We start from the raw sequence: 26,059 nt of genomic DNA, 5'->3' as shown, positions 1-26,059 counted from the left end.
CCACTGAACACAGTTAAACGTCACGGAGGAAGGCACCCCTCAGTCTCTGAACTCAGAATGGTCTTCCTGAAGTACAGAGAGTAACAGACTGACAGTGACAAGGGTCATCCGTGGTCATTTACCAAAATGAAGTCATTTTGTAACACACACTCACAGGTCACACCCCCAGTCTACTAAATCAGAATCTGAGTTTGGGGCCCGCCCATCTGTGGACTAACAAAGCCTTCATGGGATGGTAACGTCACTAGGACCAACTAGTCACCAGAGACTCCGAGTGCCTCTACAGTTCAAGAGTCAAATCAGGAATTTAGAGGTTGCCAACTTTAGGCCAAAAAATCCACCATCCGGGGCAGGCAGGTAAATAGGCAGAGCAGAGAGGATCCGGGGGGCAGCGAAGACACCCGACTGTAATACTCCAGTGGTGGATGCTCATCATTAGGCCCTTGTCCAAACCCCCAGGATGTACAACACCAAGAGGGAGCCCTAATGGACACCACGGGGTCTGGGTGGTGAGGATGTGTCCAGGCAGGCTCACTGACGGAACAAGCGCCCCACCCTGCTGGGGATGCCGATGGGGAGAGGCTGTGCTGTGTGGGGATCGCCTCTAGGGGAACGCTGTGCTGTCCGCTGAATTTCCCTGTGAACCTGTAACAGCTCTGAAAAATAAAGTCTAAAGCCAGGTGTGGTGGCTCACACCCATTATTCCAGCACTTCTGGAGGGCAAGGTGGAAGGATTGCTGGAGGCCAGGACAGATCCCATCACTACAAAAAATTATTTCAAAAATTTTGAATAAAATAATGCTGAGCCTGGCGCGGTGGCTCAAGCCTGTAATCCCAGCACTTTGGGAGGCCGAGGCGGGTGGATCACGAGGTCAAGAGATCGAGACCATCCTGGTCAACAAGGTGAAACCCCGTCTCTACTAAAAATACAAAAAAATTAGCTGGGCATGGTGGCGCGTGCCTGTAATCCCGGCTCCTCAGGAGGCTGAGGCAGGAGAATTGCGTGAACCCAGGAGGCGGAGGTTGTGGTGAGCCGAGATCACACCATTGCACTCCAGCCTGGGTAACAAGAGCGAAACTCCGTCTCGAAAAGAAAGAAAGGAAGAAAACAACAGACATAATGAAACAGAAAACGCAAGTCAGTGTGGAGAATAACTATTTCCTCAGACATCCTGGTGAATCCTACCGAGGGCCCCCCCCGCGTGTGTCAGGCCCTTGCATGTGCTGTGTGTGTCGTACATCATCTGATAACAACAGTGAAAAATCATCCTTCACATAGGACGTGAAGACATAGACCTGATTGTGGAATCACCAGGAAGTGGTTTTGCCATGTGTTTTCTGGTGACGTTTTAACGTTTCGGGCCGACCGAAGGCTGTTGGACACTGGGAGCACTTATAGGGCTTCTCTCCAGAGTGGATGCGCTGGTGCTGCTTCAGGTTCTTCCTGTAGGTGAAAACTCTCTCGCAGACTCTACATTCATAGGGCTTCTCCCCTGTGTGGCTCCTCTTGTGACACTTCAAGGAGAACGTCCTGGTGAACCGCTTCTGGCAGACGTCACACGTGTAGGGCCTCTCGCCGGTGTGGGTGCGCTGGTGAACTCGGAGGTCTGAGAGCTGCATGAAGCGCTTGCCACAGAGATTACACTGAAAGCGTCTCTCTCCGGTGTGTGATCTCTTGTGGATGACCAGCTTGCTGTAATACTTAAACCTCTTACTGCACACGTCACAGGCAAAGGGCCGCAGTGCCACGGCTTCTTGGCCAGCGGGGTGACTGCCTGCGTCCGCAGGGCCTGGGGAATGAACTGGATTCATCCCAGCTGGTCCCGGGGATTCTCTGTTGCCCATAGGTGTGTCTCCTCCTTGAGGCCCTTCTTGGGAAATGGAGGTGGCGTCTGGTTTGCTTCTTGTGGGACCTCTCGGATTCAGAGACTCTCTGTCCTCACTGTGAGTCGAAGCTTCTGTGTCCACCGCGCAGGCAGAAGCTGTGTCAGCATCCACATTCGCCACAGAGGCTCTTTTAGGGGGTTCCTTCCCATCCTTTTCCTTCACCAGATCTGCTGGAAAAGGGGATTCCACACACACAGTTAATAAGGCGCATTTTCAACACACCAAATTCATTGCAACCAAAAGCTGATGTTGGCTGAGAACATCCACCTTGACCTCAAGCCTAAGACACTGGACCGTAAGTCTCTGGAGAGTGGGGGATGGAGAGGATTTGGGAGCTGGGCACCAACTCCCCCAGACATGCTGGGCCCCCAGTCCCATACCTAGGAAGAGAGTGGCTAATTTTTCCAGGTCCAAATCTTCATACTCACTGTGGCCCTTTGGAAGCCGAGGCTCCAGAAATGTAAGTCCTGGGTTCTCTTCGCTGTTTTCCTTCAGATTCTTCTCCAAGGTCTGCTTGGGTCCCGGAGACTTTGGGTCACCTCTTATGTCAGTGGTCTCTGGCAGCAGGAAGTCCTCTCCCTGACAGTGAAAAATCGAGAGCAATGACTGCTGGGTCTAAACTGGTGGAAACACAAACATCTCCGTCCCTTCCTGATTGGATGAACCAACTTTTCTAATGACACAGGTGTAGAAACGTGCAGACTTCCTCTGGGTCACCCCATCACCCCAAATCAACATCACCACCTCATTTCTGAGTCTGTCCCTAATCGGGACCCTCCATATTCTAAGTCAGCTCCTGTGCCTGGCCATGCCACACTCTCCCTGTCCCTGACTCTGGAAGGAGCAGGACTCTAGATCGAGATCCCTCACCCGTGGCACCACTGGCACAGGGGCTGCATCATCCTCCTGGTGGGGACGCTCCTGTGCAGTGCGGAGACCCCACCTCCACCCTTTAGATGCTGTGAACACCCCACCACCCCCTACAATGACACACAAACATCTCCACACATGGCTAAATGTGTCCTGAAAGGCAAAATCACCCCAGTTGAGAAACACTCCTCAAATTTAAAAAAAAATAGATAATTTGCAGAAAATGGGTTCCTGGCTGAATGATTCCATGAAATGTCTTTGAGGAAACTGGCCGTGGGGAAGGGACCTTCAGTTGATTCATCTGTGCCAACAGCCTCTCTCACTTCACTGACAACATTTCTTTTCTTTTCTTTTTTTTTTTTGAGATGGAGTCTCGCTCTGTCAATCAGGCTACAGTGCAGTGACATGGTCTCAACTCACTGCAACCTCTGCCTCCCAGATTCCAGCAAGTCTCCTGCCTCAGCCTCCCGAGTCGCTGGGATTACAGGCACACGCCACCACACCCGGCTACTTTTATATTTTTAGTAGAGATGGGGTTTCACCATGTTGGCCAGGCTGGTTTTAAACTCCTGACCTTGTGATCCACCTGCCTCAGCCTGGGATTACAGGCGTGAGCCACCGCGCCCAGCACACTGAGACCGTTTCTTACCCCCGACCCTAAATGCTCAAAGCTTCCATGGTAGGAAAATGTAGATAAAGCTTCACTCTCTGTGATGGCTCAGGAATGTCTGGGGATGTACCATGTCCATGGAGAATGGCTCTAATTTTGTCCTGTGCCAAATCTCTAATCAGTCCAGAGGCACACTCAGTTTCCTCCTGTTCCTTCCCCCACGTCTGCCCAGACACCAGGGCCTCACACACTCACCTGCCCGCCGGGCAGAGTCTGCAGCTCTCGGCTGGCCTGGCCTTCACCTGGGTGCACGTCATTCACAGAGGAGGCCCGCTGGCTGGGCACGTCTCTCAGATCATCCCTGACACTGGTGGGGGCTTCGGCCATCTCAGCATCTGAGTCCTGCACGATATATTCCTTTCCCTGAAAGGTGACCACAGACTGTAGAGAAAAAAGACAATCAGACGCACGGTGAGAACCTGAAAGTAGCTCTCACATTCCCTGGGTCCTGCCGTCATGCTCACACTTTACTGTAATTAATGTTCAAAATCTTCCCAATGCACAGTCAGCTCTGTGGACACAGCAGTCCTATCTGAATTTTTTTTCTCTAGAGAATTACATAAATATGGGTCCTTTAAGTGAAAGGGTCTCTAAACCAAGAAGAAAAGGGGAAATATTCTGGGTGAATCCAGCTCAATTGGCTGACGGCAGCTCACCTTGTGCTGGAACTTAGGGGCTCCTGTGGGGACCTGGAGAGAGATGCCTGGATCTCTGATGCCAACCACTTCCCTGCCTCAGGTGGGGACTTCTGGAGCCCCCTTCAGTTCACTCTAATGCCTCCTTCCCTGGGTTCCGTCAGGCGTAATATTTTACCAATGTCTTTGTTTCATGTTGGCCTCACACAGGGTGTGGGTCTCTGGGTCCCCTCTGCCTGTCCCTCTCCTAGACCAGGGATGTGCCATCTCAGCACAGCTGATATTTGAAGCTGGATGAGTATTTGTCATGGTGGGTTGTCCTGAGCATTGGAGAATCCTGTCCTCTCCCTTGTGACAACCAAAAAATGTCCCCTGTCACTGCCATGTGTCCCTGACGGGCAAACTGTCCTCTACTTGGAAGCCCTGACCTAGAGCAGCCCCTCGTGTCCTCTCCAGTCCGGCTGCACCTTGCAGGCCCAGCCCAGCTCCCCTTCCCTGCACCAACCACCAGGGTCCTACTCACCCATTTCTTGGGTCTTCCGTTATTCCGCAGCAGGTCCTCCAGCTCTTTGCAGCTCCGCACCCCGTTCATCATGACTAAGACCTGGAGCTCCTGTGGCATGGAGATCAGGAACTGCTCCATCACCAGCATGTCCAGGATCTGCTCTTTGGTGTGGAGGTCGGGCCTCAGCCACAGGTGGCACAGCTCAGTGAGTCTCCTCAGAGCCTGGATGGGGTCCGACTGCTCCGGGCAGCTGAACATCCTGAAGTTCATGTGACAAGTCTCAGGGTCCCGGTCATGATTTCCAAGTGGAGTTTCTGGGGGTGCCACCAACCGTGGCAGCTCTGACCCAGGACTGTCGCAGGCTTCTCCCTGACCCCATGAGGGTGCGCGGTTTGCAGCCATATCTAGTGGAGAATGTTTCCGTCAGTCTCTTAGCAAGCTCTTCCGGAAGCTGGTGTCTAATTGAGACCCGCGCACACAGGGCTTTGGTTTTCCTCAGTTCTCGATTCACTCAGAAGTCTGCAGAGAAGAGCGTGAACCCAGTCCGTTTAAGTTTCCGCTCCATGCGCCCCTCCCTCCTAAACCCCTCATCCCAGTCCTGGCTGCGGCTCCTCCACGGTATCAGACTCGGCACCGTGGAAACGAATCCACTCTCTTATTCTTCCGGTGTCTATACCTGACTACATGTTCTGGCTTCAAATCTGAATCCTCCCCCGGATTCTGATCTCTAGGAAATGGCTGTGCGGAGGTCGACTCCGTTCTCCTTTCTATTGGAACAACATGGTTTTCAGCTGTACGTCGGACAGGACAGTTACGTGCAGCTCCTAAAATCTGATGCGACAGTCATGTCAGTGCTGTATGTTTTCCGTGCGCACAAGATTCAAGGCAAAGTCCTTATTCCCCATTATGCAGAAAGAGAGAGAAAAATACTTACAACCTACAGTTTTCCCCCAACACATTTTCTGGTTAACCTCAGAACCTTTATTTGCTCCAGGGAAGGGAGAGCATTAAGTAATCCTGTGAGAATTAAGCTCCTACACAGATGTTGTTATTTTGGGTAAAACGGACATTCATAAATGTAATCACTGTTACCCCCTGTAAGTAAGTGCACAGTTTCATGGCGCTAAGACACGCACTGTGTTGTGCAAACATCACCACAAGTCTATTTCCACAATTACCTCATCACCCCAAAAAGCCCCATCCCAATCAGGAATCTCCCCTGCCCCGCCCACCCCAGCCCCGGGCAATCACTAATCCACTTTCTGTCTCCAAAGGTTTCTCTACTCCTAATCTCATCTCAGAAAGTAGATTTAAAGTCCAGAGCTTAATGACATGTTCACGAACTGGGATCAGACAGTAGGGCATTTTTAAGGCTAGGCACCGTGGCTCACGCCTGTAATCCTGACACTTTGGGAGGCTGAAACAGGAGGATCACTTGAGGTCAGGAGTTCAAGACCAGCCTGACCAACATGGTGAAACCTCATCTCTACTAAAAATACAAAAATTAGCTGGGTGTGGTGGCACATGCCTGTAATCGCAACTACTTGAAAGGCTGAGGCAGGAAAATCACTTGAACCCAGGAGGCGGAGGTGGCAATGAGCCAAAATTATGCCGTTGAGCTCCAGCCTGGGCAACAAGAGCGAGACTCTGTCTCAAAAAAAAAAAAGAAAGTTTTTGAAATGTGGTTCCAACTGTAGTTTCTTTAGGCAAGAACCACTGTGTGATACTCTCCAGCCATCCATTATTATCCAAGTTCAGCAGCTGTGAGAACTCAGCTCTGCTTTCCTAGCCATGGGTGGGGGATGCTTTCTGAAGGTTTTCAGAAAGAAGAAAGACTTGACAGGAGGGTCTCGGGAAAGGTCCCCGGAAGCCTGGAGGATGGAAACCTTAAACCTCCTGGAAGGAATCTGAGCAGGTGCAGAACAGACAGACAGCCAGGGAGAGCATCGGCAGAGCGGGGAGACAACCCAGAGGAGGAGGCAGTATTTACACACCACGCATCTCACACAGGCTCCTATGCAAAGCACAAGCAACTCAAACTACTCCACAGTGAGAAAACACATTAGAAGGGGGTGACAGGTGAATGGCCAGCAGGTCTAGGAAGAGGTGCTCATCATCACTCATCTTCAGGACATGCAAATCCAAACCACAGGACACCCCTCACGCCAGCTAGAGTGGCTGTTCCCAAAAAGATACATGGCAAGAGTGTGGGAGAGGATTCCGAGGACAGGGAGCCTCGGTGCCCTGTGCTGGGAATGTAAGTCAGTGCAGCCGACATGGGAGACAGTGCAGAAGCTCCCAAAACATCAGAAGTGGAACAACTGCTTGATCCGGCCGTCCCGCTCCTGGGCGTGTACACAGGAAAGGAAATCAGGACGTGGATCCAAACCAGTGAACCTCGGGAGGGACACAGGGAGGGAAGGTTGAAAAACCACCTATAGGGTGCTGTCCTCACGTCCTAGGTGACGGATAGAGTCACACCCCAAACCTCAGCATCACTCAATTCCCTCCTGCCACAGATCTGCACAGGACCCACCGAATCCAAAATACAAGCTCAAATTATGAAAAAATTTAAACAAAGGAAGTAAATGACATAAATAATAATTGAAACCCAGTGGACTCACAGTAGCAGTGAGTGGAACGGTGGTTACCAGGGCTGGGTGGGGGTTGGGGAAACGTAGGTCAAAGGGTGTGAGTGTCAGTTGAAGAAATCAGCTCAGGAGAGCAACTGTCCCACATGGGGACTTCAGCTCGAAACAACGCACTGTACACTCGGAAATTGCTAAAAGAGTAGATTTCAGGTATTCGCACGACCGAAGATGATTAGCCCATGAGTTAGGGCATATGGAATATTAGCTCAGTTTAGCCCTTTTACAAGTTCTATATCCTGCAAAGCACATTATGCTGTACACCACAAATATGTACAATGTTTAGTTTTCAATTAGAAGCAAATTAATTTTTTGTTGAAAAAGCATAGAGATGTGAGAGAGAACAGGCAGCCTGAAATTCTGCATTAAAAGTGGCTTGCCACAGGGAGCTGCTGCTGCTCGGGAGGCCGAGGCGGGAGGATCACTGGAGCCCAAGGGTTTGATAACAGCCTGGGCAGCACAGTCAGAGCCTGTCTCTTAAAAAATTGATTTCACGTTCCTAGAAACCTCCTTGTATTTGCTCTCACGTCTTTTCGCATTAAAGCAAGCAACGGGACACGGGAGAAACTAAATGTACGTACAGGGGTCAGTGTTCGATTCTGGGAGTAGACAGCACACAGGACACCCAGGTAGGGACACTTAGCTCAGATTCTCACTGGCCTAGTAGGTCGATGCTCATTCATTAATGGCTTGATTTTATACCCTGTGGAAAGAGAAATTCCAGTGACCCCTTTTAACAAGTGGTGTGCGGGCAGCAACGTGGCTCGTGCCTGTAATTCCAACCCTTTGGAAGACCGAGTTGGGAGCATGCTTGAGCCCAGGAGTTCAGGACCAGCCTCGGCAACGTACTGAGAACCCATCTCTACAGCAAAGTGGCCGGGTGTGTTGGCATGTGCCCGTAGTCCCAGCTACTGGGGAAGTGTCCGCCGATGGCTTGAGACCAGGAATTGCAAGCCAGCCTGGGCAATGAGCGAGACCCTGTCCCAAAAATGTAACCTAACCATGATGAAATAGTGTCATTCCTATGTTACAGAAGAGTTACATAACAAACCAGAGTTAATAACGGGGTGCAATACAGACCCGCTGCCTTCACAATGTCTGTGAGCAAATGCATGAGAAGATAAACCCACATCTTTCTGAAACAGCCCCTCCATCCCACGCCAACCCCTAAACCCCACAGGCAGCCCCGCGGGTCGCTCACCGCCTTCCCGGCTTCCGCCTCCGACCTCCTCGCGTGCGGGCTGCGCTCTCCACCCGGTCGGGAGCTGAACTGCTCTATTTATACAGAAGCCGAGGGACTCCAGGCCCCTCTTCTGGTTCCCTGTGCGGCCCCGTGATTGGTTTAGGGCCACAGAATGCATTTTCGGTGATTGGCGTTGATTGCATTTCCCAATGAAACCCCACCCACAGGAAATTCAAGTATTAAACAGGCCCACTGTGCAAACAGCATGGGTTGTCCCGCTCTGCTGAGTGATTTGTCATATTTCTGAAGTATCTGGAGGCCTCAGAAAATACACATCCGTACGTTTTACTCACTTTGGGTTTCTTCATGCCACACAGACAGTAATATCCTAATAAGTAAAGTAGGGGACGTGTTCAGAGTTGGTTGGGCCGGGCACAGTGGTTCATGCATGTAATCCCAGCTACTTGGGAGGCCGAGGTGGATGGACCATGTCAGGAGTTCCAGACCAGCCTGACCACCATGGCGAAACCCTGTCCCTACCAAAAATACAAAAATTAGCCGGGTGTGGTGGTGGGCGCCTGTAATCCCAGCTACTTGGGAGGCTAAGGTGGGAGAATTGCTGGAACCAGGGAGGTGGAGGTTGCAGTGAGCTGAGATTGCACCATTCCATTCCAGCCTGGGCGACAGAATGAGACTTCATCTCAACAAAAACAACAATAACAAAAAAAGCCGGGGTGGGGGTGGAGTTGGTGGATTTAATCAAACCACTGATTTAATCCAGTTTAAGCACATGTGAAGATACTGAAAAATAAAGATAGTCAGTGCTGATATATAATGATCTCAGTGATAATCCTTTACTTTTCTTTTTTAAACTCTTGGAATTCACATGGGAAAGGTTTGCCTGAACTAGATTAAATCACCGGTTTTATATCAGCCAACCTACCCTTATATAAAAACAGTGGGAACCAGAGAAAGGCACCTGGTCACCACCCTGCATTCACTCCAGGATGGTGGGAGGGTGGTTTGTAGATTCACTGAGGGTCCTAAAGGGTTCGAATTTTGCTGCCTGGATCATGGAGTCATTGTGGGATGAGAACTAAGTGCTAGGCATAATTAAATTACAATTTGGAAAGTTCACAGGATCAACTGACTCGTTCACAAATCAAATTGTGACTCATTCTTTTTCTTTTTTGAGTCTCGCTCTTGTTACCCAGGCTGGAGTGCAATGGCGCCATCTCGGCTCACCGCAACCTCCACCTCCTGGGTTCAGGCAATTCTCCTGCCTCAGCCTCCCGGGTAGCTGGGATTACAGGCACGCGCCACCATGCCCAGCTAATTTTTTGTATTTTCGGTAGAGACGGGGTTTCGCCATGTTGACCAGGATGGTCTCGATCCCTTGACCTCGTGATCCACCCGCCTCGGCCTCCCAAAGTGCTGGGATTACAGGCATACGCCACCATGCCCAGCTATTTTTTTGTATTTTCAGTAGAGAACGGGGTTTCATCATGTTGGTCAGGCTGGTCTTGAACTCCTGATCTCATGATCTGCCCACCTTGGCCTCTCAAAGTGCTGGGATTACAGACGAGAACCACCGTGCCCAGCAAACTCTTTCATTTTTAATTCAGAGTAAACTTTCTCATCTAACATTTAAGATAAGTTGGAGGGCTTTTAATTTTACACTGATTCTGGTTTCAATCTTTGGGAAATCTTAAGCAAGCCGCTGAATTTCGGGAACTTCAAACTCCCTGTGACTAGAACCAGAGAATTATTACCTTCCTGATGTGTTGTTTTTAAGATAAGTAAGATTATGTGAGTAAAGTGCCTGATACAAGGTCATTTTGCCAAAAATTTCTGACACTTATTTTCTGATGCATTTTCTCATACTTTGAGATATTTTTCTTGTTAACAACTGAGATGTTGATAGTGAGTCAGAATGGAGTTAACTGGAATAAACTGGTGTCTGCCTAAAACCACCATCTACCCACCAAATTCCCTCAAATCCTCTCCTCTTGAGACATGACATCTGTTTCCATGAAGAATGTCCTTGGCATCTTGGTAGAAAGATTGTGTTGGATCTGTAGATCTCTGTTAATATTATGGTCATTTCCACAATATGAATCCTTCCAATCCATGAACATGGAATATCTTTCCATTTTTCTGCCCTCTTCATTTTCTCTCATCAGTATTTTATAATTTTTTTTTGTAAAAGATCTCCTACCTCTGTGGATAAATTTATTTTCTTATTTATTTTTAGAGCCAAGGTCTTACTTACTCTGTCACCTTGGCTGGACGCAATGGAGCACTCATAGGTCACTGCAGCCTTGAATTCATGGGCTCAAGAGATCCTCCAGCTTCAGCCTCCTGAGTAGCTGGAATTACAGGCAAGCACCACCACACTTGGCTAATTTTAAAATAATTTTTTGTAAAGATTGGGTATCACTACGTTGCCCCAGCTGCTCTCCAATTCCTGGGCTCTGTCTGTCCTTGGTGACTAAGGTCACCATGCTGATGTTTACATATCCCTAGACAGGGTGTAGTTATCAGTACAGTCAAGCTAATTAATGTGTTCACCAACTCACATAGTTACTATCTTCTTTTCATTAGTTATTTATTTGTGTAATTCCTGGGTCAAGCAATCCTCCTGCCTCAGTCTCCCCAGTAGCAGGGACAAAGAACACGTGCCATGACACCTGGCTTGCTTTTTGGTTTTTTGGTGTGTGTGGGGGGGAGGGGGTGAAACACTTATGATCTATCATTTTTATTTTTTTGCTTTTTCAGACAGAACCTCACTCTGTCACCCCGGCTGGAGTATGACGTCACAATCTTGGGTCGTTGTAACCTCTGCCCCCCCGGGCTCAAATGATCCTACTGCCTCAGCTTCCCAAGTAGCTGGGAATGCAGACGCCACCATGCCTGGCTAAGTTTTGTAATTTTTGTAGAGATGGGTTTTTGCCATGTTACCCAGGCTGACCTCGAACTCCTGGGCTCAAGCAATCCGCTCGTCTCAGCTTCCCAAATTGATGGAATTACAGGCATGAGTCACCAAGCCCGGCCCATAATCTATCTTTTTAGCAGATTTCAAGTGTTCAGTGCAGTGTGGGTCCTCCTCAACTCACAATAAGGTCATGTCCTGATAAAGCCAGCATAAACTGAAAATGTAGAAAATAAAATTGCATTCAATATTAGGTCACCTATGGAACATCCTAGCTTAGCCTACCCTAAAATGTGCTCCAAACAGCACATTCCCCTACAGTTGGGTAAAAGTGTCCGACAGGAAATGTATTTTATAATGAAGAGTTGACTATCGAATTTTGTAACGAAGCGTTGACAATCTCGTGTAGTTTATTGAATACTGAACGGAAAGTGACAATCAGAATGGCGGCGTGGATCCTCCTCAGCAATGTACACAGCTGAAAGCAGCACCGTAAAGGAAAAGAATTGTGAGTGGAGCTGTTGCCGGATGGAGTTGTCCACGTTCCAGGCATGTCGAACAAAAAAATGGAACGAAACGCACAGAGTCGCAAAAGGACAAAGCAACGAAAGACACACAAAAAAAATGGAGTAAGGAAAGCACAGATTTATTGAAGACAACTCACACACTGGGAATGAGACTCCAGCAAGAAGCTCGAGAGCCTCGGAAAGTAGGGTTTTTATTAACCTAAATGAACCAGTAATACCTTCAGTGCGAGAGGCCTCCCATTGGCTACACCCCGGAAAGGATCGACCTGCGACCCATCAGAGGCTGAAGGGGAGGCTTGTCTTGTCACAGGAGTGAGGATGCATCTGTGTGCTGCCTAATTCTCCCTTAACTGGCTGCACCTGCTCTTCTTCTGCTTCTGCCTTAACCCCGGGTTACCCTCATTCCGTATTCTGCCTCGGAGCCATCGGAAGTCGGAGACGGTCTCTAACGCTGACCACAGCCCCTCGTCTGTATAACACACCTTTTTTTATTATTATTTCGTTTATTTTTGTATAATACCTCTTCAGAGCTTGTTCACCCTGCACACCGCAAAATTTTCTCTTTTTTTTCTTTTTATGAATCTGAACCTGGGAACGCAGTAATTTTTGTCATCTTCAAGAGAACTCTACTCTTCAGTGGTTTCTTCCACCTGCCTTTGTGAACCAGGAAGACATGGAAAATGGGCACATCGTTCTTGTTTTCACTTTGCTTCTTTTTACCAATTTCTCTGCCTCATTCACTGAGGAACTGGCTGCGAGCCCGCACACCTCCTCCCCTACCTGTATTCTGAAGTCTTTATGACCTCGGCATCCAGGCACACAGTCTCTTCAGTTACTTGTAGAGGCAGGTCTCACTATGTTGCCCTGGCTGGTCTCAAACTCTTCCTCTCAAGAAATCCTCCTGTGTCAGCCTCCCAGAGTGCTGAGATAGCAGATGTGAGTCACTGTGGACGCTCACGGTGCCTGGCCCAGGTTCCTTTCCTGCCAGCCTGGAAGGGCAACCCCATGACTGAATGTGATTTTGAGGATGGCCCGGCAGAGAGATCCTTGTTACGGTGCATCCACCTGAAGCACCGCACATCTGAACCGGAACTGTGAACCCTCCTGCCAATGCAGTGTGGGGTGCCAGGAAGTGTCTCCTGATATTTCTGGGGGAAAAAATCTGTTTTGTTTACTTACTGTATCAAAAGAAAGTCTGGGGTGAACTGGTAGCTTTTTCTTTTTAATCAGCTGTGAAAAAAAAGTTGCAGATCTGCAAAATAAAATACAGGAGGGCCATTTCATAGAAAAGTGGAGGGGTTCAGTGTGGGTGAGGCTGCTGCAGATTCCTTATCTGTTCAGAAGTGACTGAGTCACCCACCGCCAGGATCCTCATGAAGCGGCGGAACAGTCGTCTCCAGGCGCCAGGCAGGTCCTCATTTCATTGTCAACACAGTAACAAGGGGAAAGGGTTTTGAAAGACCATTGAAAGACAGAAAGTGGTTTTGGACTAAATTAACAAATGAATGAATGAATGACATGACTCTTTCTCAAGAGTCTGAAGCTAAACAGAAACAAGCAGAAGTCTCATCTCCAGCCTGCCGGGCCCCATTCTCTGAGCACGTGTGAAATGTGGAAAGTCGACCCATGTACTAGGAGGTGGAGCTGCCACTATTTGAGTCACCGAATAGGGTTGAGACAGAATTGGGGTTGACACTGCCAACGCCTAAAATCAGATCTAGACATGTAGGAACATTACCGAATCCTCGGACAAATGCCTCTGCCTTCATAGAGTAGCTTTCTGACATCTGTTTAGCATTTTTTTTCAGAATAAGGTCTTGAAAATAGCCCATATATATTCCGGACATGATGGCTGATGCCTGTCATCCTAGCACTTTAAGAAGCTGAGAGGCCGGGCGAGGTGGCTCACGCCTGTAATCCCAGCACTTTGGAAGGCCGAGGCGGGCGGATCACGAGGTCAAGAGATCGAGACCATCCTGGCCATGGTGAAACCCCGTCTCTACTAAAAATACAAAAATTAGCCGGGCGTGGTGGCACACGCCCGTTGTCCCAGCTACTCGGGAGGCTGAGGCGGAAGAATCACTTGAACCCAGGCGGAGGTTGCAGTGAGCCGAGATTGCGCCACTGCGCTCCAGCCTGGTGACAGAGTAAGACTCCGTCTCAAAAAAAAAAAAAAGAAGAAGCTGAGGCAGGTGGATTGCTTGGGCTCAGGAGTTAAAGACCAGCCGGGGCAACACGACAAAACTCCATGTCTACAAAAACGTACAAAACGGTTAGCCAGGCCTGGTGGTGCACACCTGTGGTCGCAGCTACTGGATAAGCCAAGGTGGGAGGCTTGCTTGAACCAGAGAGGTTGAGGCTGCAGTGAGTTATGATCGTGCAGCTCTACTTCAGCCTGGGCAACAGAGCAAGACCCTGTCTGAAAAACAAACAAACAAAAAAGACAAATAAATTAGCTCATGTAGGGGAAGAGGAAGGACAAAGAGCTCAGTCAAATAACACCAGAGTCATCCAGGTGATGGCCACGGCTTGCCCATGAGATGAGGAGAATTGGTCAAATTCTGAACTCGTTTTCAAGTTTTAGGAGAATCTCCTTTCTCTCCTCTCATGGTCTTATTGAGGTATAGTTGACATACAATAAATCACACATATCCAAAGCGCCCAATTTAATACAGTTTGGAATACCACTGAGGACACGGATGAACCTCAAAATAATGATGAAGATGAAAGGGGACAGACAGAAAAAAAGTGCGTCTGGCATGATTCTTTTAATATAAAAGTCTAAAAGTTTCCATCACTAGGCTGGGCACAGTGGCTGACACATGTCATCTCAGCACTTTGGGAGGCAAAAGCAGGTGGATTCAAGATCAGCCTGGGCAATAGAGTGAGACCCCATCTCTACAAAAAATAGGAAAAATTACTGGGACATAGCGGTGTCCCAGCTACTTGGGAGGCTGAGGTAGGAGAATCACTTAAGCCCAAGAAGTCGAGGGTGCCGTGAGCCGTGATCGAACCACTGCGATTATCCCACTCCAGCCTGGGCAACAGAGTGAGACCCTGTCTCAAAAAAAGAAAGGAAGGAAGGAAGGAAAAGAAAATTCTGTCACTGATCTGTGATGACACAGAGAACATCTAGTGGTGGTCCAGAGTTTCGGGAGGGAGAGATGGCGAAGAGCCTGGGGAAATGTTGGAGGATGGTGGGAACGCTCACTTTTATTACAGTGATGACTTTGTGAGTATGTACAAATGTCAGAACTTGTACACTGGACATGCAGGCACAGGAACTAGCTAGAGGAGCTGCCGCACAACAGCATGAATACACCAAATGCCACTAAACCCTACAGATAACAGTTAATTTTATTTTGTGTGAAATTTATGTCACTAAACACATTAATAAGGTACAGGATTTGTTGAGAGAGTAAATTTGCCATGTGAAGGAAACGTAGGAATCAAGGATAACCCCACAAATCTGGATTGCACACGCAGGGGGCTGGAGCCGCCTTTACCTGAGATGAGGAAAGATGTGGGCGGTTTGCAATGACTGGTGATTGACAGGTCTGATAGGTCCAGGGCAAGGGAAACTGCACATTCACGTGAGGGAAGGATTGCGGTTGGTCATACATTCTTAGAGAGGTTTGATTTTCTTTTTGTTATTATTATTAACTTTATAAATTTACAAATAAAGCTGGTACATATTTATGGCGTACAATATGCTTTGATATATGTATACAAAGCACAGTGGCTAAATCAAATAATTTGACATGGGTGACCTTGCATACTTAGCTTTTTTATGTGAGGAGAACATTTATTTATTCATTTATCTTTTGAGACAGGGTCTGGGTCTGTTGCCCAGGCTGGAGTGCAGTGGCGTGACCACAGCTCATTGCAACCTTGCCCACCAGGCCCAAGCAATTCTTCTGCCTCAGACTCCCAAGTAGCTGGGACGACAGGCTCACACCATAATGCCCAGCACACTTCGTGTTTTTTGTACAGATGGGGTTTTGCCATGTTGCCAGGCTGATGTCACAATTCTGCTTTCAGCTGCGCACATTACTGAGGAGTAGCCACCCGCCATTCTGATTGTCACTTTCAGTACAATATTTAATAAGCTACGTGAGACAGTCAACACTTTATTATAAAATAGGTTTCCTGCGGATGATTGCCCACCTGCCGGGGAATGTAAATGTTCTGAGCAGGTTCAAGGTAGACTAGGCTGAGCGCTGATGTTCAGTAAGTGACCGAATATTAAACGCATTTTTATTTTCTATATTTTACATTCACAATGCATTTATCAGGATCTAACTTCATTGTAAGTCGAGGAGTATCTGTACTAATTCATATACTTGAAATTTGCTAGGCTGGGCGCGGTGGCTCACGCCTGTAATCCCAGCACTTTGGGAGGCCGAGGCGGGTGGATCATGAGGTCAAGAGATCGAGACCATCCTGGTCAACATGGTGAAACCCCATCTCTACTAAAAATACAAAAATTAGCTGGGCATGGTGGTGAGCGCCTGTAATCCCAGCTACTTGGGAGGCTGAGGCAGGAGAATTGCCTGAACCCAGGAGGCAGAGGTTGCGGTGAGCCGAGATCGCGCCATTGCACTCCAGCCTGGGTAACGAGCAAAACTCCGTCTCAAAAAAAAAAAAAAAAAAAGAGAAATTTGCTAAGAGGGTTTACCTTAAATGTTTCCAACACACACACACACACATACACCAAGAAATAAAAGGAAAGCCAGATGGGGCTTGTGCCTGTAGTCCCAGCTGCTAGGGAGGCTGAGGCAGGATTGCTTGAGCCAAAGAGTTGAGAAACAAATAAATCCATAAAAAGGAGGAAAGAACCTGGTAACTCCGTGCCGTGATGGAGACGTTAGCTTGCGTGGTCCCGGCGGTTGCATCACGATGTATACCTGTTTCCAGACTTCAGCCTAGTGACCTTCGTTAATAATAATGTGTTCGGGCCGGGCGTGGTGGCTCACGCCTGTAATCCCAGCACTTTGGGAGGCCGAGGCACATGGATCACGAGGTCAGGAGTTCAAGACCAGTCTGGCCAAGATGGTGAAACTTCATCTCTACCAAAAATACAAAAATTAGCCAGGTGTGGTGGCAAGCACCTGTACTTCCGGCTACTCGGGAGGCTGAGGCAGGAAGATTGCTTGAACCCAAAAGGCAGAGTTTGCAGTGAGTTGAGATCTTGCCACTACACTCTAGCCTGGGCGACAGAGGGAGACTGTCTCAAAATAATAATCATCATTATTATTATTATTATGTGTTGGGAAAGTCTGAGGCAGGGCGAGGAATAAAGAAGCAGGCATCCAAATTCAGAAGGAGGCAGTTGAATTGTCTCCCTTTGCAAACAGCATGATGTCATCTGTAAGAACCCCTGAAACCTCCACCAGTGAAACAGAGAACTGATAAAGGACTCGGTAACGTTGCAGGATACAGAGTCAGTAGTGTTTATACACCAACAGCAAACTAGCGGGACAGAAATCAAGAAAGCAGTCTCATTTGCAATAGCAAAAGAACCCCCAAAACCTGGGAATAAATTTAACCAGAGAGGTGAAAGATTTCCACAAGAAAAGCTAGTACGCACTAATGAAAAAAAAAACCGAAAATGGAAACCTATGTTCACAGAATGGAAGAATTAATATTGTGAAAAAGACCGTACTGTATTAATAGACACGGACAGATGCGATGCGATCCCTTCCAAAATACCAGTGACATCCACAGAAACAGGCTGAGTTTCCAGAGGGGAGGATTTGGGGGAATTGGGTAGGCAGATGGTAGTTTAGGCAGCTCCCAGGTAATTCCAGTGAATAATTCCGTTCTGAACTCTAGCTCATTGTCAACACCTCAGTGGTAACCAGAAAAAATATGATGAAGTATGAGGACATGCATCAGAGAGTAATTGTTACAACTCCTTGGCAAAGTGACCTTGTATCGAGCACTTTACTGATGTCATCTGATTTCATCTTCAAAACAACACATCAAGAAAGTTCTACTTCCCAGAAGTTCAAACTTTCCAGAGTGAAGGGGCTTAAGAATTTCCAAGGAGGCCGGGTGAGGTGGCTCATGCCTGTAATCCCAGCACTTTGGGAGGCTGAGACGGGTGGATCACGAGGTCAAGAGATCGAGACCATCCTGGTCAACATGGTGAAACCCCGTCTCTACTAAAAATACAAAAAATTAGCTGGGCATGGTGGCGCGTGCCTGTAATCCCAGCTACTCGGGAGGCTGAGGCAGGAGAATTGCCTGAACCCAGGAGGCGGAGGTTGCGGTGAGCCGAGATTGTGCCATTGCACTCCAGCCTGGGTAACAAAAGCGAAACTCCATCTCAAAAAAAAAAAAAAAAGAATTTCCAAGGATTTAAACCAGAATCAGTGTAAAACCAATAGCTCTCCAATTTATTCAAAAGATTCGATGAGAAGGTTTCCTCTGAAATTTAAATAAGTCACTATTTGAACGGATGTGTGAGTCATTCGGCTGATGCTATGAACGTCCAAAATTATAATCTAATCCTTCGTAGCACTTAATTTTCATTACACCTGGACTCCATGTTCCACACAGTAAAATTCCCACCCACCGTTAAGGCCTTCCGTGCTTGAGAGCCCCAGCGGAGGGGGCTGAGAACTAGGGAGCCCTGTGGGACCCTCAGCGGATCTGTAAACCACCCTCCCACCATCCTGAAGTGAATGCAGAGTGGGGGCCGTGTACCTTCCTCTGGTTCCCACTGTTTTTATATAAGGTTAGGTTGGCTGATATCAAACCAGTGATTTAATCTAGTTCAGGCAAAGCTTTCATATGTCAATTCCAAGTTTTTTAAGTAAAAAAATGATCACCAGTATTCATTATGTGTCAACAATGACTGTCTTTTTTTTCAACATCTCGACATTCACATGTGAAAGCTTTCCTCGAACTAGATTAAATCACTGATTTGACATGAATCCACCAGCTCTTAACACGTCCTTTATTTGTTACGATATTACTATCTGTGTGGCATGAGGGGACGCAAAGTGGTTAAAATTTGTGGAACTATATTTTCTGAGGCCTCCAGATACTTCAGAAATATGACAAATCACTCAGCAGAGCGGGACAACCCATGCTGTTTGCACAGTAGGCCTGTTTAATACTTGAATTTCCTGTGCGTGGGGTTTCATTGGGAAATGCAATCAACGCCAATCACCGAAAATGCATTCTGTGGCCCTAAACCAATCACGGGGCCGCACAGGGAACCAGAAGAGGGGCCTGGAGTCCCTCGGCTTCTGTATAAATAGAGCAGTTCAGCTCCCGGCCGGGTGGAGAGCGCAGCCCGCACTCGAGGAGGTCGGAGGCGGAGGCCGGGAAGGCGGTGAGAGCCCCGCGGGGCTGCCCGTGGGGTTTAGGGGTTGGCGTGGGATGGAGGGGCTGTTTCAGAAAGATGTGGGTTTATCTTCCCAGGCGTTTGCTCGGAGACCTTGGGAAGGCAGCGGGTCTCCTCTGCACCCCGTTACTAACTCTGACTCATGTAACCCTTCTGTAAACTAGCCATCCGCCCGCCTCTGCCTCCTGAGTAGGTGGGACTGCAGACATAAGCCACAACGACCGAATAAACTGTTTAATTTGTTCTGCAGAGATGAGGTCTCGGTGTGTCGCACAGGCTGGTCCTGAACTCCCAGCCACAAGCAGACCTCCCATACGGGACTTCCAAAGTGTTGGAATTACAGGTGTGAGCCACCTTGCCTGCCACACACCCTTCTTAAAAAGCATTGCTGGGCCAGGTGCGGTGGCTCCCACCTATAATCCAGCACTTTGGGAGGCCGAGGCGGGTGGATCATGAGGTCAAGAGATCCAGACCATCCTGGTCAACATGGTGAAACCCCATCTCTACTAAAAATACAAAAAATTAGCTGGACATGGTGGCGCGTGCCTGTAATCCCAGCTACTCAGGAGGCTGAGGCAGGAGAATTGCCTGAACCCAGGAGGCGGAGGTTGCCGTGAGCCGAGATTGCTCCATTGCACTGCAGCCTGGGTAACCAGCGAAACTCCGTCTCAAAAAAAAAAAAAAAAAAAAAAAAAAAAAAAAAGCATTGCTGGATTTTCCCTTTCCACAGAGTAAAATCAAGCCATTAATGAATGAGCATCAACCTGCTAGGCCAGTGAGAATCTGAGCTAAGTGTCCCTACCTGGGTGTCCTGTGTGCTGTCTACTCCCAGAACTGAACACTGACCCCTGTACGTACATTTATTTTCTCCCGTGTCCTGTTGCTTGCTTTAATGCGAAAAGACGTGAGAGCAAATACAAGGAGGTTTCTAGGAACGTGAAATCAATTTTTTAAGAGACAGGCTCTGACTGTGCTGCCCAGGCTGTTATCAAACCCTTGGGCTCCAGTGATCCTCCCGCCTCGGCCTCCCGAGCAGCAGCAGCTCCCTGTGGCAAGCCACTTTTAATGCAGAATTTCAGGCTGCCTGTTCTCTCTCACGTCTCTATGCTTTTTCAACAAAAAATTAATTTGCTTCTAATTGAAAACTAAACATTGTACATATTTGTGGTGTACGGCATAATGTGCTTTGCAGGATATAGAACTTGTAAAAGGGCTAAACTGAGCTAGTATTCCATATGCGCTAACTCATGGGCTAATCATCTTCGGTCGTGCGAATACCTGAAATCTACTCTTTTAGCAATTTCCGAGTGTACAGTGCGTTGTTTCGAGCTGAAGTCCCCATGTGGGACAGTTGCTCTCCTGAGCTGATTTCTTCAACTGACACTCACACCCTTTGACCTACGTTTCCCCAACCCCCACCCAGCCCTGGTAACCACCGTTCCACTCACTGCTACTGTGAGTCCACTGGGTTTCAATTATTTATGTCATTTACTTCCTTTGTTTAAATTTTTTCATAATTTGAGCTTGTATTTTGGATTCGGTGGGTCCTGTGCAGATCTGTGGCAGGAGGGAATTGAGTGATGCTGAGGTTTGGGGTGTGACTCTATCCGTCACCTAGGACGTGAGGACAGCACCCTATAGGTGGTTTTTCAACCTTCCCTCCCTGTGTCCCTCCCGAGGTTCACTGGTTTGGATCCACGTCCTGATTTCCTTTCCTGTGTACACTCCCAGGAGCGGGACGGCCGGATCATGCAGTTGTTCCACTTCTGATGTTTTGGGAGCTTCTACACTGTCTCCCATGTCGGCTGCACTGACTTACATTCCCAGCACAGGGCGCCGAGGCTCCCTGTCCTCCGAATCCTCTCCCACACTCTTGCCATGTATCTTTTTGGGAAAAGCCACTCTAGCTGGCGTGAGGGGTGTCCTGTGGTTTGGATTTGCATGTCCTGAAGATGAGTGATGATGAGCACCTCTTCCTAGACCTGCTGGCCATTCACAGGTCTCCATCTGAGATGTCCACACAGGCGTCTTGCCCCCTTCTAGTGGGTTCTGTTTTCTCGCTGTGGAGTAGTTTGAGTTGCTTGTGCTTTGCATAGGAGCCTGTGTGAGATGCGTGGTGTGTAAATACTGTCTCCTCCTCTGGGTTGTCTCCCCGCTCTGCCGATGCTCTCCCTGGCTATCTGTCTGTTCTGCACCTGCTCAGATTCCTTCCAGGAGGTTTGGGTTTCCATCCTCCAGGCTTCCAGGGACCTTTCCCGAGACCCTCCTGCCAGTTCTTTCTCCTCTCTGCAGACCTTGAGGCGGCTTCTCCCGCCTGTGGCTAGGAAAGCAGGGCTGCGTTCCCATAGCTGTTGGCCTTGGAGGATGACTACTGCCTGGAGAGTATCACACAGTGGCTCCTGCCTGATGAAGCTACATTTAGAACCAAATTTCAAAACATGTTTCTATTGTCGGATCCCACTTCCTGAAAATTTCATAGAGCACCAGACTTTAAATCCATTTTCTGAGATGAGATTAAGAATAGAGAAACCTTTAGAGACAGAAAGCAGATTAGGGATTGCCAGGGGCTGGGGTGGGTGGGCAGGGGTGATTCCTGATGAGCATGGGGCTTTTTGGGGGGTGATGACTTAACTGTGGAACTAGACAGTGGTGATGTTCACACAACACCGTGCATGTCTTAGTGCCACGAAATTGTGCTCTTGAGGAGGGTAAAAATGGTGAAATTTCTGAATGTACATTTACGAAAATGACAAAAATATCTGTGTAGGAGCTTAATTCTCACAGGATTTCTTTTTTTTTTTTTTTTTTTTAAGACGGTGTTTCACCACGTTGGTCAGGCTGGTCTTGAACTCCGGACCTCAGGTGATCCTCCCACCTTGACCTCCAAAGTGCTTGGATTACAGGCCTGAGCCACCATGCCCAGCCCTCACAGGATTCTTTAATGCACTCCCTTCCCTGGAGCAAGTAACTGTTCTGGGATTAACACAAATACGTGTTGGGGGAAAATGTTCCATTCTGACTCTTTTTCTCTGTCTTTTTGCATAATTATGATGAAGGGCTTTGCTTTGGATCTTGATGGGAAAACATAAAGAATTTATCTTATCATTACATTATATTTTGGGAGCTTCACATAACTATCCTATTTAATTTATAGTCGAGAACAGTGTTGTGTTGGCAGGGCGCGGTGGCTCATGCCTGTAATCCCAGCACTTTGGGAGGCCGAGGTAGGCGGATCATGAGGTCACGAGTTCAAGACCAGCCTGGCCAACACAGTGAAACCCTGTCTGTAATTAAAATGCAAAAATTAGCTGGGCGTGGTGGCGCATGCCTGTAGTCCCATCTGCTCGGGAGCCTGAGACAGGGGAATTGCCTGAACCCAGGAGGTGGAGGTTGCGGTGAGCCGAGATCGCGCCACTGCGCTCCAGTCTGGGAGACAGAGCAAGACTCCATCTCCAAAAGCAACAAAGCGTAACATTGTTCCAGTTGAAAGGAAAACGGATTCCATCTCCGCACAGTGATTTTCCAGACCTCAGAATCCAGGGCAGCATTTAGGTTTGAAGCCGGAGCATGCAGTCAGGTACAGACACCGGAAGAATAAGAGAGTGCATTGATTTCCACTGGGCTGAGTCTGACGCTGCTGAAGAACCGGCGTCCAAGATGAGGGATTTTGAGGGGAGGGGCGGATGGAGTAGAAACTTGGACTGATCAGGCTCATGCTTTTTTCCCCCCCAGACTTCTGAACAAACAGTGACTCCATTGCTGAGGAAGGCCAGGGGAAGCCTGTGTGGAAGGAGAGAACCCAGGACTTACATCCACATATCTGCATACCTATCCTGTATAGGCAGGTGCCAGTTAGATACCAGCCACGGGAAGAGCTTTCTCAGAGACCGAGCACAACATTCTCCACTAGATATGGCTGCAAACTGTGCACCCTCATGGGGTCAGGGAGAAGCCTGCGACAGCCGTGGGCTGCAGCTGCCACGGTTGGTGGCATCCTCAGAAACTCCACTCGGAAATCATGACCGGGACCCTGAGACTTGTCACATGAACTTCAGGATGTTCAGCTGCCCGGAGCAGTCGGACCCCATCCAGGCTCTGAGGAGACTCACTGAGCTGTGCCACCTGTGGCTGAGGCCCGATCTCCACACCAAAGAGCAGATCCTGGACATGCTGGTGATGGAGCAGTTCATGATCTCCATGCCACAGGAGCTCCAGGTCTTAGTCATGATGAACGGGGTGCGGAGCTGCAAAGAGCTGGAGGACCTGCTGCGGAATAACAGAAGACCCAAGAAATGGGTGAGTAGGACCCTGGTGGTTGGTGCAGGGAAGGGGAGCTGGGCTGGGCCTGCAAGATGCAGCCGGACTGGAGAGGACACGAGGGGCTGCTCTAGGTCAGGGCTTCCAAGTAGAGGAGAGTTTGCCCATCAGGGACACATGGCAGTGTCGGGGGACATTATTTGGTTGTCACAAATAATTCTCCAATGCTCAGGACAACCCACCATGACAAATACTCATCCAGCTTCAAATATCAGCTGTGCTGAGATGGCACATCCCTGATCTAGGAGAGGGACAGGCAGAGGGGACCCAGAGACCCACACCCTGTGTGAGGCCAACATGAAACAAAGATATTGGTAAAATATTACGCCTGACGGAACCCAGGGAAGGAGGCATTAGAGTGAACTGAAGGGGGGTCCAGAAGTCCCCACCTGAGGCAGGGAAACGGTTGGCATCAGAGATCCAGGCATCTCTCTCCAGGTCCCCACAGGAGCCCCTAAATTCCAGCACAAGGTGAGCTGCCGTCGGCCAGTTGAGCTGGATTCACCCAGAATATTTCTCCTTTCCTTCTTGGTTTAGAGACCTTTTCATCCAAAGGACCCATCTTTATGTTCTTGTCTAGAGAGGAAGAAATTCAGACAGGACTGCTGTGTCCACAGAGCTGACTGTGCATTGGGAAGGCGATTTTTTTTTTTTTTTTGAGACGGAGTTTCGCTCTTGTTACCCAGGCTGGAGTGCAATGGTGCGATCTCGGCTCACCGCAACCTCCGCCTCCTGGGTTCAGGCAATTCTCCTGCCTCAGCCTCCTGGGTAGCTGGGATTACAGGCACGCGCCACCATGCCCAGCTAATTTTTTGTATTTTTAGTAGAGATAGTCTCGATCTCTTGACCTCGTGATCCACCCGCCTCGGCCTCCCAAAGTGCTGGGATTACAGGCTTGAGCCACCGCGCCCGGCCGCAGGAAGGCGATTTTAAACATTAATAACAGTCAAGTGTGAGCATGACGGCAGGACCAAGGGAATGTGAGAGCTACTTTCAGGTTCTCACCGTGCGTCTGATTGTCTTTTTTCTCTACAGTCTGTGGTCACCTTTCAGGGAAAGGAATATATCGTGCAGGACTCAGATGCTGAGATGGCTGAAGCCCCCGCCAGTGTCAGGGATGATCTGAGAGACGTGCCCAGCCAGCGGGCCTCCTCTGTGAATGACGTGCACTCGGGGGAAGGCCAGGCCAGCCGAGAGCTGCAGACCCTGCCCTGGGTCCCTGCACTGTCCAGGGGGCAGGTGAGTGTGTGAGGCCCTGGTGTCTGGGCAGAGGTGGGGGAAGGAACAGGAGGAAATCATGTGGCTGCTGGACTGATTGAGAGATTTGGCACAGGACAAAATTAGAGCCATTCTCCATGGACATGGTACATCCCCAGGCATTCCTGAGCCCTCACAGAGAGTGAAGGCTCGTCTACTTTTCCATGAAAACTTTTAGCATTTAGGGTAGGGGTAAGAAATGTTGTCAGTGAAGTGAGAGAGGCAGTTGGCACAAATGAATGAACTGAAGGTCCCTTCCCCACGGCCAGTTTCCTCAAAGACATTTCATGAAATCATTCAGCAAGGAAACTATTTTCTACAGATTGTCTTTTTCTTAATTCTAGGACTGTTTCTTAACTGTGTTGATTTTGCCTTTCAGGACACATTTACCATGTGTGGAGATTTTTTTTCTGTCATTGTAGGGGGTGGTGGGGAGTTCACAGCATCTAAAGGGTGGAGGCGGGGTCTCTGCACTGCACAGGAGCGTCCCCAGCAGGAGGATGATGCAGCCCCTGTGCCAGTGGTGCCACGGGTGAGGGACCTCGATCTAGAGTCCTGCTCCTTCCAGAGTCAGGGCAGGGAGAGTGTGGCATGGCTGGGAGAAATAGGCTCAGAGAACCAAAGAGTTGAAAACCACCAGGCACAGGAGCTGACTTAGAATATGGAGGGTCCCGATTAGGGACAGACTCAGAAATGAGGTGGTGATGTTGACTTGGGGTGATGGGGTGGCCCAGAGGAAGTCTGCACGTTTCTACACCTGTGTCATTAGAAAAGTTGGTTCATCCAATCAGGAAGAGATGGAGATGTTTGTGCTTCCACCAGTTTAGACCCAGCAGTCATTGCTCTCGATTTTTCACTGTCAGGGAGAGGACTTCCTGCTACAAAAGAGTATTGTCATGAAAGGTGACCCAAAGGTTCTGAGACCCAAGCAGAACGTGGAGAAGGATCTGAAGGAAAACAGCAAAGAGAACCCAGGACTCACATCTCCAGAGCCTCAGCTTCCACAGGGTCCCAGTGAGTATGGAGACTTGGATCCACAGGCAGTTAGCCCCTCTCTTCTTGGGTGGGGGGCTGGGGCCAGCATGATCACTCCTGGGGGAGTCGTTGCTCAGCTACCAAAGCGTCTCTGTCCCCCACTCTCCAGAGACCTACGGTCCCATGTCTTAGGCTTGAGGTGGAGGGAAGTTCTCAGCCAACTTCAGCGTTTGGTTGCAGTGAGTTTGGTGAATTGAGAATGTGTTTTATTCACTGTTTTCTGTGGAATCCCTTTT

The 26,059-nt window shown here is 48.8% G+C and overlaps 3 protein-coding genes across 17 annotated transcripts in view; 2 read left to right on the top strand and 1 right to left on the bottom strand.

The window, feature by feature from the left end:
- Nucleotides 1-26,059, top strand: part of LOC100405843 (zinc finger and SCAN domain-containing protein 5A-like) — a 128,615-nt gene that overhangs the window by 85,139 nt on the left and 17,417 nt on the right. The window lies entirely within an intron of this gene.
- The window catches only part of LOC100402578 (zinc finger and SCAN domain-containing protein 5A), a 112,217-nt gene that overhangs the window by 85,139 nt on the left and 1,019 nt on the right, over nt 1-26,059 (top strand). For all 11 annotated transcript variants that reach the window (XM_008988703.6, XM_002762521.6, XM_078361670.1 and 8 more), the window contains 3 exons: nt 22,947-23,510; nt 24,567-24,770; nt 25,652-25,802. In XM_008988703.6, the coding sequence (XP_008986951.3) occupies nt 23,127-23,510; nt 24,567-24,770; nt 25,652-25,802 (739 nt within the window). In that variant the 5' untranslated portion in view covers nt 22,947-23,126. The remainder of the gene's footprint in view (nt 1-22,946; nt 23,511-24,566; nt 24,771-25,651; nt 25,803-26,059) is intronic.
- LOC100406208 (zinc finger and SCAN domain-containing protein 5A-like) lies at nt 1,085-5,210 on the bottom strand. The gene is made up of 4 exons (XM_054250538.2): nt 4,586-5,210; nt 3,623-3,808; nt 2,316-2,493; nt 1,085-2,057 (listed from the first exon to the last, which is right to left on the bottom strand). Exons 1-4 carry the CDS (start codon nt 4,967-4,969, stop codon nt 1,309-1,311), a joined length of 1,497 nt encoding a protein of 498 aa, XP_054106513.2. The 5' UTR covers nt 4,970-5,210; the 3' UTR covers nt 1,085-1,308.

The sequence above is a fragment of the Callithrix jacchus genome, chromosome 22 (genome assembly GCF_049354715.1).
Source record: "Callithrix jacchus isolate 240 chromosome 22, calJac240_pri, whole genome shotgun sequence".
Lineage (NCBI taxonomy): Eukaryota > Metazoa > Chordata > Mammalia > Primates > Cebidae > Callithrix > Callithrix jacchus.
This window is presented reverse-complemented; position numbering and strand designations above follow the sequence as displayed.

Bases quoted from the DNA above. Each gene is read 5' to 3' on its own strand.
- LOC100406208 (XM_054250538.2), bottom strand. From the start codon at position 4,969: ATGGCTGCAAACCGCGCACCCTCATGGGGTCAGGGAGAAGCCTGCGAC. The intron at 2,494-3,622 runs GTGAGTGTGTGA...TAGACCCAGCAG, and splicing joins AGACTCTGCCCGGCGGGCAG to TCATTGCTCTCGATTTTTCA. The intron at 2,058-2,315 runs GTGAGTATGAAG...CCCCTTTTCCAG, and splicing joins TCGGCTTCCAAAGGGCCACA to CAGATCTGGTGAAGGAAAAG.